This window comes from Cucurbita pepo, chromosome 19, assembly GCF_057944985.1.
Source record: "Cucurbita pepo subsp. pepo isolate OVF chromosome 19, ASM5794498v1, whole genome shotgun sequence".
Classification (NCBI taxonomy): domain Eukaryota; kingdom Viridiplantae; phylum Streptophyta; class Magnoliopsida; order Cucurbitales; family Cucurbitaceae; genus Cucurbita; species Cucurbita pepo.
In genome coordinates, this window is record NC_141816.1 from 11,989,750 (window position 1) to 12,003,217 (window position 13,468).

At 38.1% G+C, this 13,468-nt stretch overlaps 2 protein-coding genes across 7 annotated transcripts; one reads left to right on the forward strand and one right to left on the reverse strand.

The window, feature by feature from the left end:
- Positions 1-473: 473 nt before the first annotated feature.
- LOC111781471 (auxin response factor 3) lies at positions 474-5,344 on the reverse strand. 5 transcript variants are annotated; one of them, XM_023662077.2, is made up of 11 exons: positions 4,155-5,344; positions 3,944-4,000; positions 3,623-3,802; positions 3,462-3,546; positions 3,274-3,364; positions 3,027-3,191; positions 2,820-2,939; positions 2,660-2,735; positions 2,130-2,289; positions 1,161-2,047; positions 474-978 (listed from the first exon to the last, which is right to left on the reverse strand). In XM_023662077.2, the coding sequence occupies exons 1-11, from the start codon at positions 4,455-4,457 to the stop codon at positions 934-936; spliced, it is 2,169 nt and encodes a 722-aa protein (XP_023517845.2). In that variant the 5' UTR covers positions 4,458-5,344; the 3' UTR covers positions 474-933. The 5 variants fall into 5 exon arrangements, with proteins under 5 accessions (XP_023517845.2, XP_023517849.2, XP_023517848.2 ...); XM_023662081.2 differs by having other exon boundaries at positions 3,623-3,781; positions 4,155-5,334; XM_023662080.2 differs by having other exon boundaries at positions 3,623-3,781; positions 3,944-4,003; positions 4,155-5,334.
- Positions 5,345-9,420: 4,076 nt separating this feature from the next.
- Positions 9,421-13,360, forward strand: LOC111781165 (OPA3-like protein). Of its 2 annotated transcripts, XR_015414444.1 has the most exons (5): positions 9,421-9,783; positions 11,435-11,569; positions 12,475-12,561; positions 12,693-12,825; positions 12,949-13,089. XR_015414444.1 is itself a non-coding variant. In XM_023661617.2 (4 exons), the coding sequence occupies exons 1-4, from the start codon at positions 9,655-9,657 to the stop codon at positions 13,108-13,110; spliced, it is 513 nt and encodes a 170-aa protein (XP_023517385.1). In that variant the 5' UTR covers positions 9,425-9,654; the 3' UTR covers positions 13,111-13,360. The 2 variants fall into 2 exon arrangements, 1 of the variants encoding a protein (XP_023517385.1); XM_023661617.2 differs by lacking the exon at positions 12,693-12,825 and having other exon boundaries at positions 9,425-9,783; positions 12,949-13,360.
- The last annotated feature ends 108 nt before the right edge of the window (positions 13,361-13,468 follow it).

Genomic DNA, 13,468 nt, shown 5'->3' on the forward strand with positions numbered 1-13,468 from the left:
GTTTGATTAGATGAGATATGGGTGACATGGCAAATAGTGGTTGGATGACGTGTGGCAGAATGTTCTTTCGTGATTAAAGGGCTAATTGGTTTTAAGCACAAGTTAAAGAGTATACATGTGGTTTTGAAAGGATCGTGGCTTACCAAGCTTACCTATCTTTTCTGCCGCTTTTACTTCCGGCTGGCCAATGCAAAATTTTCCACGTCTATATCCAATCAAGAGTGCGATCCAAAATTTAAGAATTTAAGCTCACTGGACGTATATATTATCTGTTTTGATCTATTATATATTGTATCAATTTCATGATTTTAAAATATATCTTCTAACACGGGCAGCAGTCAACTACTGAATATAGATAGGACACGTACATATCCATTATCCAAAAATAGTCAAATTTAGAGAGGTGCTTATTACATCATTGATGACATCCTACAGCCAAAGCCAACAGTATTAATCATTTTCCATCAAATTGCGTTTTTGTTTTTGTTTTGAGAATCCAGTGAAGGGGGGCAGGTGGTGAGGTTCACGTGGAAAAGGAGAGGCGGAGGATGGGCCGTTTTATCCACTAAGTTGGTCCGAAAAAGACATCAAACAACTCCATCTAACCATTTTTCTGCAATGCCACACGTCACTCCCCAGGTTGGCCTTTCTCCTTCATCCTGTTCCTCTTAATCATGTTCCTGGTTCATATACTAATTACTCGAGATTTGAAGGCTTTAATAAACAAAAACATTGAGCTAATAATGTGATTATTCAAGCATCTCTATGAACTATATAATCTGAGATACAACATAAACACCAACCGTTCGATTCGTTTGACAAACGATAGCTCGAACAGAATCAACGTCTCAAAAACTTTTTTTTTTTTCAAATTCAAAATAACAAAACTAGGCAGCATTCTTCTTTTGTTTCCCCAAAATAAGTCAGACCCATTCAGTAGTAGGTACTGCAATTTGCAAAATGATACTGGACAGCCCCCTGCATCACAGTGCAGATCAAATTTTATCAGACTGGTGAATACTCTTCCTTTTTACACCAACATTCTTTCCCTCTTAGAGTTCGGGTAAAAAAAACGTCGATGTCATGTAGCGATCCAGAAGAATCGATCATGTTTACGTAAAATATATCGCCTATACAGCGCGAGCAGATAAGTTACTTACTTTGGTACAGTTGCTTCCAACCACCTTGTTCATCAGTGGAGACTTAAAAGGACAACGTAGTCCACTATTGGAGGACAACACAGAGGTAGTTCCTGCATTAATTGGAGTTGTTGCTGGAGAAGCCTCGTCTGTATTCCCAACATTCTTTCCTTCTGTTAATGAAAAACCAAACAATCTACATCCAGCTTTATTGCCAGTAAACGCTGGTTCTGTTGTAGAAGGATGTGATAGGCCGAGCTGCTTCTGCACGCCCAATGAAGTGGGGCGCATGCCTTGTGGGACTTCAGTGCTTGAGCTGTGGTCAGTCATAAAAGCTGTCCCAGAATTATGGGAGGTGCTCTTGTTCATAGTCCTCTGTTCTGTGAAATTGCCACGGTTATATGAATTAAAGCTTGGAACAGGAACCATTGACTGCTGAAACATGAACACAGATGATGGTGATGAGACTTGTACAGAAGGAATGGAAGAGCGTGTGAGGAAATTTTCACTATGCATTGTCATGGGCCATCCATCTTTAGATCTAGACAGTGGAACACTGTCCACAGGACCATAACCACCACTTGCCTTGACTTCATTGGTGGCAGTGGCTATTCCAAAAAATGGACTAGGATACATTTCTTGACCTTGCAAGACCTTATGGAATTGGAAGGATTCATCAAACATGATACCCCGGGAGGAAGTTTCAGAGTTGGTAACTGGGATTCTTGGACCATTTCTCATTAGAGCTATCCCTGAACCGAGTAAACCAGGAAATGATCTCCTCTTCTCCGGTGGATGACGAATGTTGTCGTCGCCATCAATGGGAGTACTGTAACCTAAAATTTCTTGACCTTGCAAGACCTTCTGGAATCTTAATGATTCCCCAAAGTCTGATGCTCCAATTCCATCTGCAAGGAATAGCAGAAGAACAATGAATGATAGCTGAGACCTGAAAGAAACATATATCTCTAGTGCAAATGACTGACTCACTTGGAACTGGAAACTCTAGTTCTGTGGGAGAGAGCCCAATCCTGGTCCTTTTTAAACCCGGTGGAACCACGTTACTAGCCACAGAAACAGAACCTGAGGGCTCGATCTCCCACGGGGAAACCCTGCCATGTCTTTTAGTTTCGACATCGTCCCACCTCACCTGGAAGGCAACCAGATTTTCCCATGTGAAGCAATGATATCAAAGTTTTACAGAAAAACAAGAAGAGAGACCATGCAGCACTGTAACGAGAAATGTAAGAATGCAACATTCGTTACTGAAAAAAACTTTCAAACAAACAAAATGAAAATACAAAGAAATATTCACACTAATGAAGAAGTGATTTCCAGGTATATAGAGCTAAAAGTAAAGGCTGTCAATCAAGAAGAAGCTTCGAAACTCCTCCTACGAGAGCATAGATTTCGTTCGGGAGATGCGAAAATAAGCTAAAGCAGACCAACACTCTTAAAAAACATTTGCAGGGTAAGAACAATCATTTGAATCTTAAAAGCTCCAAAAGAATGTTTCATACCACAAGGGACCTCCACCTTGACCCAGGCCATCTGATAGGATCCACATCTCCAACTCCAGTTATACGTCCAGTGCATCTGCAATACGAGTATGAAAGAAATATTATTGAAGATTACAACACCCTATTTTATCTACAAAGCAGCAAACCATAAATAGCAGACCTTCGATCTGCAGCATCGTCGGTTTCGAAACTCAAGCTGAACCTCATTCCAGCAGAGAAGGAATGGTTAATGCTTTTCAAGAACTTGTGGAAAGGCAAGACAAACTGTGAAGAGGTAGCCCTGAATACAAAAAGGCAAAGACACAAAATCCATTAGAATATTTATATTGGTGAGAACTAAAAGAGCATGATCCTTGTAATAAGATACCTGGGATTATAGTATACGCTAAAGGAAGTTTTTGAAGATATAGCATTAACCACATCCATGATACTACTAGAGTTGAGTTGCTGACTGCAAATGTTAGAAAAGGGAGAACCGCTTTTAAGCTGCGCAGCTCGTCGAATCCCGAGTCGTAATTCCCCATCGTTGCCCCTATAAGTTAAGTCATATGTTAATCCTACACGGCATATGCTTCTCTCAAATTCATTTTACCAGACACCCAAATACTAAATACCTAAGAAACAGCACTGCATCACCAGAAACGAGCCTTTTCTTGTTCACGAATGCACTCCATCCAGTGGTTAGCAAATGCCTTCTAGGCTGCCCTGCTCAAACCAGAAAGGGAACTCAGTAGCACGTAATAGGGGAAACAAACAGCCAATGTGAGTAAGGCACCAAATATCTGAGATTTGCATTTCATACCGCGATATATGTGCCTAAACTTCCATTTAATCCCAAGGAGATCCTTTGCAACTAGCTCTTGTGAAGGCCTCTGTTGACTATAATCCTGCAGAATTAATGAAGTTTGAGATCATTATTGGTTGAAAGAGATAACCATGGAAACATATTGAAATGACAAATACCAATGGCGGGAAGCAATCCTCAGCTGCACGTCTGGGGACGGAGAAGCCTCCATGAGTGCTAGTGTCTGAAGCAGTAAGTGTCTTGCAGAACATGTGGGGTGTTGTGGTCTTCTCACTTCCTTCCAAATCCTCCCCCTCACTGTCATTGGTCATCTCTTCCTGCATTTTGTGTTCAATGGGCTGTAATACAAGAATGTCATTCAGAAACAGAATCTTCTCATCTGATTCACAGGCATCAAAATCAACCTCTTCGAACTTTTCGGTTTATCTTTTTTAATTTTATGGACAGCCACATTAAAATTTGAGCAAAAAGAAACTCACCTCGTTTTCAGGAAACAATGAGACTTGAGCATAAACCTCGTCACTCCCAGCCTCAGCCTGCTTTCAAAATAACATTTCTCATACGGTTTGTGATTTACCAAAAACCCATTCAAAGTGAGGAAGTAAAACCCCATAGATTGAAACTCATCCCAATTCAATAGCAAGTAATCGAACAGAATATATTGTCAAAGAACTAATAAAATACCCGTACGTGAAGCTGAACATCAATGACGCGACAGAGGATGTGGGGAGGGAGATCATAGGCCGCCGTGGCAGGGAACTCTTGCATCTGCTCCAAGTGGCCCTGTGGAAAATACACAACCAAACTCCCTTTGTTGGGCAAGGACGTAAGAGGTCCAGCACAGGCATGCCACAGCTCCAAGCAAATTGAGGAGGTGAGAGAAGGCGAAGGGGAGGAGGTTAAAGCAGAAGCAGAGGAAGAGGAAGCAGAGGAAGCAGCAGAGGAGGGAGCATCGTCTTCTTCAGTGGTATTGAGATCGATAAGAGCAGCCATTTGAATGGTAGGCGTAGAAGAAAGAAGAGGCGTGCAATAATAAAAGTAGAAGGATAAGAAAGAGGGAGGTTAAATAGGAGGCTGAAAAGACGAGGGGTTTCAGAAAGTTTCAGGAACGGAAGAAGAAAGAGTGCGAGGTAAGAGGAGGAAGTGCTCATGCCTGCATTTTTAGAAATGGGTGCACCTTCGCTAATGCTAAAAGAGGGTCTCGCTCAGAAAACAACACAGACCTCGCTCCCTCACTCTCTCTCACACCCACACAAACACCTCTGTCTCGCTCCACCCTTTTTCTCTCTCACCCAAATTTCGTATTTCCCTTTTCTTTTTTCTCGTGGAAGACAGAGAGAGAGACAGAGAAGAGACCTGGTGGTGGTGGGTGAATGAAAATTAGAGAGAAATGGGTTTGGGGGATATCAAATCAGGATTTGATGTTTGAATTAAAACAAAAGCAAGAAAGAAACAGAAAAGAGAAATGGGTTTTCATCTCTCTCTCTCTCTCTCTCTGGGGTTCTGCAGAGACTGAACTGAAGCAGTACTGCAGCTGCTGCAATACTGCGACTGCAAGGTGTGATGTATAGCAGAAAGACGAAGAAGAAGAAGAGAGAGAGAGAGAGAGAAAAGTAAGGAAGAGTGTGCGTAGTGCATTGGTTAGTTAAATTCCACCATTATTATAATATCACAAACTGAATAAACAGCGATTTGTGTACGGCTCGCCCGTATTTCCGGTGGGATGTCTATCCTGTCCCTTTCTACCCCCACAAATCTCTCTCATATCCCTCATCCCTTTACATTGCTTTCCCCTGTTTCCCTTCTCTCTCTCTCTCTCTTTCCCTGTCCTCCTCTGTTCCAAATTTCAAATCTTCATTCCATTTCTTAATCATTACTAATCATCTTCAACAATTTCCCTCTCTTAATCATTATTTTACAGACATTTCTGTGCTCCCCTGCTTTTCTCTTCCTTAACTTGTCTCTTTGCCCATAAAAATTCCAACTTTTAACTTTTTAATATAAAAAAAACTTATGTATGTAACTTTGAAAGTAAGAATTAATGAGTTGAATTTAATAACTCATTGACAGAAAGCAATGGAGTAGGACTATATAGAAATAGAGCAATCATTTCTATCCATTTAGGGGACAATATAATTAATTAGTGGTTGGGACAATATTGGCGTTTCTTAGTTATGAACCACTTAATTCCACTTCTTTTTAAGATTCTTTCGTCATTTTGCATACACCAAGTGCTCATTATTATAGTCTACCCTTTCAATCACTCTACTTAATTAAACTCCTTCAAAGGTTAATTACCTTTTTTAATCAACTAATTAACATTTATTCATCACTTTTCTATATAAATAATCATCACTATTAATTGATAGTAGGTATAATACTAATGCAAAGTTCCCACTTTTCTTTTCTTTTGTCTAAATTCTTTTTTTTTTCTTTTTTTCTTTTTACATTAATACCCTTTACGTTTACAAAACATTAAACGAATTAGATGAGAGGTTTCCATGCCCTTATAAATGTTCGTTCCCTTCTACAACTAATCTGAAATCTCATAATCTACTCTTTGGTGGTTAGCGTCCTCGCTGGCACACTGTTTGGAGTATGGCTTCGATATCATTTGCAACAGTCAAACATCACTGTAACAAATATTATCCGCTTTTGCCCAATACATATTTTCGTTAGCCTCGTAGTTTAAATGCGTGTTTATTAGGGAGAGGTTTCCGCATCCTTGTAAAGAATGTTTCATATTCGCTGACACACTGTTTGGTGTTTGACTCTAATACTATTTGTAACAACTTAACTCTACTACTAGTAGATATTGTTCGCTTTGATGATACCTCGTAAAATGAAAGGAGAAATGGGGGAAAGTAAAATAAATAAAGGGGTTTTAGGTGTAGACATTATAATTAGCAAAATTCATGTTCATTATCATGGGGGGGAATCTTTTCTCCGGGGCAAATTTGTAAAATGGAAGAAGGTGAGGACAAATGTGTCAAATAGTAATATGAGAATGGCAGGTCCCTTTCAGAGCCATCAATTGCAATAAACCCAAACCACAGGGCTACCCAGACCCCCCTTTTTTATTTATTTTTTATTTTTTATATTTATATTACAAATAAATTTAATTTAAATAAAATAAAATAAAATAAAAAGATAAAATACATGCGATTAGAAGGGGGCTCCATCCATAACCCGGACAAAACGGGTTACAACTCAATACCCAATTGGTTCTCTCTCAGTCTCTGCTTTTAGCCTTTGCTGGAAACCCTTTTATTAACCCCACGCGCTCTCCTCCCCTCGTGACACTCAAACAACCCTTCTACATTTATTCAAATCTTTTAAATTATGAATTCATTCCCTTTATTCATCTAAATAACATTATTTTTAATTAATACAAGTATCATATTGTAATATTGATAGAGGCAACTCGTTATTAATGAAATATAGCTATATACATACGGTATGAGTTATAATGTAATCTAATAATAGCATATTTGTACTTTTAATACATGTATTTATTCAGTTATTAATATCTATACTATTTCAACTACTAATCACATGACTTGAGTATGATTTAAGTTTTTAAAAAACATTAATTCATTTTTATTATGAAGACAATATTTCTAATCATATATTATTCGTTTTTAACCGTTACATGTTTAGATAATTTCTGTACTTTGAAAAATGGAGGTAATTTTTGTTTGTACCAAAAATGAATGGCTTTGCCTATTGCCTATTGGGAACCTACATTAGTTAATACATATACTGTTTTAATTATAAGGTTTTTTAAAATTGTAGGCCTCCCTAGCCCTACGGCCTACCCAGTAGCTTTGTATAATGATATTAAGAATATTAATTATTATGATTCATAGGGTATCTCTTTTTAATCAATACCATCATCATTCAGTACAATAAACCCACAATCAATGAACGTTGCTATCGAGATATACATTATTTTATAATTTCTTTTTAAAATAATGAAAATATTTTTAAAATGGTGGGTTTATGTCATCCAATTTTATTTCAACCAAAAATGCTTCACTATTTATGGAAACAAATAAGTTAAAAGGGTAGCTGAAAGTAATTTTGAAAATTTATTGTTATTCTTTTAATTTCCACGGTGACGGTTACATATTTTGTTTACCTTATTCTATATTCCATAAAATGTTTTGTTAATAATATAGTCAGTGATATTAAATATGAAATAACGTTGAATTAAATTATATTTTAAATCAAGTGGTATGAATAATTTTAAAACTCCTACCTTTATGTCAATTATTGTGGAAGCCTCACGTGCAGGCCATAGGGGCAAAGGATAAGGAAGGGAAAAAATAACTCAAATCTTAGCCCCTTCCTCTGGACACGTCAATTTGTCGTTTTAATGATAATCATTAAAATAAAAAACCATAATTTATTTTATTCACCATCCATGGGTTTACTCACGGTTAATATTTTTCGAGTCAAAACTATAGAATATAATGAATAATTAATATAATTTACACGAACTGGGTTTCACTGAACCACTCCAAAATTGAAACAACATAAAAAGTAACGTTTGAAATTGGATTCACATGTAATTTTTGTTTGACCAAAATAAAAGTACATCTACTTTGTTGAAGTTCATTATAGAGATGTGAGGGGCCATTGTGGCGACCCTACGAATTATGGTATAAACTTGGTGAGATACATATTTTTTATACCTGATATTAAATAGTTTAAATACAATTATTTTCTATTATAGTTGGGTAGATAATGTAGTAATTTTTATATTAAAAATGCATTGTTGAAATAATAATAAAAAAATTTGATGAAAATTTGCATAGGGTAAATAATAATTTTATCTTTTGTTAATTAATGTATTTGATAGCTTTGTTGAACAATAATTTAACTCGAAAGCTTGGTTGAAATTTTACCGAAGAGAAGGGTGAAATGAAGCTTGGACTATTTTAGATTTAAAATAAAAATATTAATTTAAAGAGAGAATAATTTAAGATTTAAAATAAAATTATTAATTTAATGGAGAATGAGAGAATTTGGGAGAGGGAAGAATTATTAAATATTAAACTAGAAGGAACAAATTAGATTATTTAAAAATTAAATCGGTGGCACTCGCATATTGTTCATCTGCGAAGAAAACGATGAAAATAAGTTATAGGTATAGCGCGTGTAGCATAAAGCAAGAGAATATGAGGGGGGTTTAACAAACACGCGCGTGGAGAAGCGTGAGAACGAAGCGAAAAGAAAAAAAGGGGGCAATGCAAGGATCAGAGAAAGCAATTGTCTTTGTTGGCAGAGAGAACCCTCGACTTTTACGCGGGTGCTGCTGCTCCTTGTCGTCTCAGCCTTTCATCGTACTTTACACCCGCCCGCCCGCCCGCCCGCCCGCTTCCATTCGTTCATCTCACCTTTTACTCACGCGCCACTGTCCACATGTTTGAATCCAGAGCGCTACCGTGGCAACAACCTCGAAAGCTCCAACGAGGATTCGTATTTGGATGTGGTTGGTACACGTGGCATACGGTTTGTGGAGAAGCGGACCCACGCACGACTTGCCAAAAGGAACTAGACCGGTCTTTGTCGAACAGAAGTTGTCGGCTTGGCTACTTGTGAAGCTCTCTCAGCTTTCACTGTCATTTCATGCGTCGGATCGGACCGGATGGACGGACCGGTGACTAGCGAAAAGTATGACACCAGATATTTAAGAGCAATAAAGAAGATAATTGAGTATAGAAATTGTGAAGAAGTAGAAAGGCGACCCATTTATATTTGGGCCTCGTATTGCCTATTAGCGAGTATTTGGGCCGGCCCAATAGAGACCCATTTAGCCGTTTCCCGTTGAGCCCATGACAACCTGCTTTAACAATATATTCTTTCATTTAATTAATTTTCAATATGTTTTCCGCTTCATTATGACGTCCCACATCGACTTTTGCGAGGAAAAAATTAATAATCTTATATGGGGAAAATATTTTTCGGAATTTCCCTCGTCAAATATTGCTCGCGGGGAACCTAAACCATTTCCCCATTTGGCGACTTCGCTCCAACGGTTCCTCGATCGCAAATGGCTTGTCTTCATCTTCTCTGACTATTCAATTCGTTGACATTCATTAGCTCTGACCGTGTGTTGTTAATTCCCGAAGGACAGCAAAAGCGAAGCCTTCCAATCAGATTACCGGATTTATTCGTTGTAGTCATGGTACTCCCGGTACTGAAGCTCGGAACGCTCGTGTTGAAAACTCTGAGCAAGCCACTTGGTAATAGGCTCAAGAAGCAAGCTGCGTTGCACCCCAGATTTAGGCAGTCTATCATCAATTTCGCCCAGGTATTTATAATTTCGTTCTGGATTTCTGCTTATGGGTTCTTGATTCTTTGGTTGTGCTTCATTATGTTGTACTGATTTATACAAGATCATGTTTCGTTGAGTTGAGCTATTGTTATTGCAGCAAATAATTCGGCGCCCCTTTCATGGTCTTCTTTCAAACGATTCTTCTGATTGGTTGGTTTTGATCATTGTTTTATGCGTTACCTTCTTCTCAAGTAGTTGTGCTTGTTGGGTTAAGAAGTTCTTCAAACTTGCCCCATTCCAAATGAAATTGCTTCGTACGACAACGAATCCTCATCTTACATGAAATTAAGAAGCTCTTCAACTTAACCCCATTTAATTTTAACTGGTAAAGTTTAGAGAACGATGTTATATTATAACCAAAATCCAGCTAAAAGCAATTGCCATGTATTAAAATTTCTGAGCTTTATCTGGAGATGGTCACTAGTTATCATTCTATTGGCTAGAACACTCTGACAATTTTACACAAATAGCTGTAGGTCCAAGGATGAGGATTATGTATGAATTTCATCAATTACAAAGTTCATAAGGCCTATCTAAGAACATAATGGAACAAATACGAGGGGCTAGCTTTAGCTGTCTTTCATCTCTTATAAAATGACCAACTGTATACTTGTCAGGACTAGCAATCTCATAGGGATCTTTTATTTATAATTTTTTTGTTTGTGTTTGGGCTAGCTAAGCTAATGAGATAACTTCTTGACCATATAATAGTTTTTTGCCATGTAAACTCGATTCTAATGATACTCATTAGAATTTAGTTGAAAGATTGCCTTCCTATTCTCTTCTTCATCGAACAATCTCTTGAGCCCGTATCTGTTTTAGAGATGAGCTTCAAATCCAATCTATCAGCTAAAAGTCTTTCCTCAAGAAAGGGCCTTAGAATGAGCAAGGAACTTGTAACAATTTCATTCTCCGAACTATGTTGGAATTCCTTGAAAGGATGCTAGGGGAAAGTTCTTTTTTCTTTAATCCGAACTAATTTTGGTGGCCCTGCTTCAACGATTGTAGCTGACTCTCGTGGTGCCAAAATACCTGTAACCACCTAGATCCACTGCTAGCAGATATTGTCCTCTTTGGACTTTCCCTCGAGGCTTTAAAACGCGTCTGCTAGGGGAAGGTTTCCACACCCCAAAAAGGACAATATCTGCTAGCGGTGGGCCTGGGTCGTTACAATACCTCTCTTCTAACTTCATTTTTGTTCTTTCTCCATTTTTTTGTTTAAAAAATTTCCAAGAGTAGTAATATCCACTTAAGCCTCAGAGGTATAAGGGGAAGAAATTTGTGAAGTAATATCCACATTAGTTGATTGGATATTTCCAAATACTTTTCTGTCGCAGGTGTTGCGTTTCTCCTTTACAGACGTAACTTCATCAGGCATGCCAGCCATGCTATATGACAATGGAGTCTTACCTTCATTCATACATAAGCGATGAGATCTAGTTTTTCCAATTATAGATGCTTTAGAAAGTACGATCTTCAAAGGGTTAGTTTGCATTGATTGTTGAGGGAGACACTTAGGTATCAGAATTAAAGTGGGTGCTTCATGTTTGAATGGATGTTTGTATACTGCTAGCTTTACTTTATGAATAATTCTCAAGACCTCATTTCTTCAATGCTAAACTGACAGATTAACCATCGGATGTCAACACAAATGCAAAGACGCATATATGGTCATGCAACTGATGTAGAAATTCGCCCTCTGGATGAGGAGAAAGCAGTTCAGGCTGCTGTTGACCTGATTGGCGAGGTTTTTGTTTTCTCGGTAATATTCATTTTCAAGTAGAATCGCTTCTTTTTCTTTTGGTTAAGACCATTCCTAAACTGAAACATACTATATACCATGTTACAGCAAGTATTGATCAACTATATATTTCACGGATATTTAGCATTGTATTTTGGAAACTAAGGAGCTCATTTGTGAACCATTGTGCATACTTATGATTATAAGAAAATATCAACTAAGCGCTGTTTTATTTTGGGGTTCATTTTACCTTCGATGGAATTATGCCTCGATAATCTACTCAGGTATTTGGGGTCTGGAAACCCCCAGTTGAGAATCCGAGACCTATCAGGAATACAACTCTTTGGACAAAGATGCAAGAGAAAATGTGTATATATGTAACGGCCCAAATCCATAGCTAGCAGATATTGTCCTCTTTGGGCTTTCCCTTTCGGGCTTCCCTTAAAGGTTTTTAAAACGCATTTATTAGGGAGAGGTTTCCACACCCTTATAAAAAATGCTTCGTCCCCTTCTCCCACCGATGTGGGATCACAATCCACCCCACTTTGGGGCCCAACGTTCTCGCTGGCAATTGTTTCCCTCTCCAATCAATGTGGGATCTCACAATCCACCCCTCTACGGGGCCTGGCGTCCTCGCTGGCACTTTGCCTAGTGTTGGGCTTTGATACTATTTGTGACAGCCCAGACCCACCTCTATCAGATATTGTTCTCTTTGAGCTTTCCCCTCAAGGTTTTATAATGCGTTTGTTAGGGAGATATTTCCACACCCTTATAAGGAATGTTTCGTTCTCCTCTCATCCGATGTGGGATCTCACAATATAACTGTTGGGAGTTTGACTTATTGTGCTTGGCTGCTTGAAAACTTTTTTTGACCTCTTCATTTTATTGATTATTTCTTTTACGTTTTAGTTTCTGGAAATTTATAGGTTGCAGGAGCAATCGTGATATTTGAGGTTCAGAGAAGTGCTAGATCAGAAGCCAGAAAAGAAGAAGTACGCAGACAAGAAATGGAGGTAATGGTATAGTTATTTTCTCCTTCACAGATCACATTTTGTTCTAAGTACTATGGTTGTTTGAATTCACTTACTTGGTAACCTACTTGAATGGAGCTGAACTGAGGTAAGGTTATGATTTATGGATACAGGAATGAATCCTTCGACCATAAGAAATATTACTGTTGGAATAACGGATCAGGGGTCTGCGACAAAGTGAACTTATTCCCATAGCGAATCAACTCCTATATTCCTCGCCACTTCTTGCTTCTCCCATCCAATTGTGTAATTTCTTGGCCAATCCAACCCCACGTCCCCAAACCCATCTTCATTAACTTAAACATATTAGTTTAACTGGTTAAGATATATACTTAGACTAATTTCTCTGATGTGGTTTATTACATTTAGGCACTGAGGCAGAGAGACGAAAGCTTATCAACAGAATTGGAACTTCTGCAGCAAAAACTGGTAGAACTGGAACAACATGCCAGAGGACGAGGTCTCAGTGGTATTTTGAACTTCAAACACACTCCCTCTGAAAGTGGAAATTTAGCAAAGCCGCCTGCTTGATTAAGTTGCTAGTTTGTCCAGCGAGAAATGTGATGATTTAATCAACGTGGTCTTGAAAAACGGAGGTGCATTTTCCTAATTCTTTTGACACTTCTGGTATCAGTATTTTTCACACTGTAAACGATCATTATTCCAATTAAATTCTTTCTCACCCCGCATTAATGGGGGTGTAAACTGTGCAAGAATATGTACTAAATGAAGAATTTTAGCTATGATGGCCCTAATCATCTGATGACATGATTTATGACTATACTACTCTTCCCTTCCCTCACAAGCTAACCCAACTTTCCATGAAAGTGTTCATCATCTTCCCTTTAATCTCTGTCAACTCTCTCTTGCTAGAAGTGCTTCAATATTA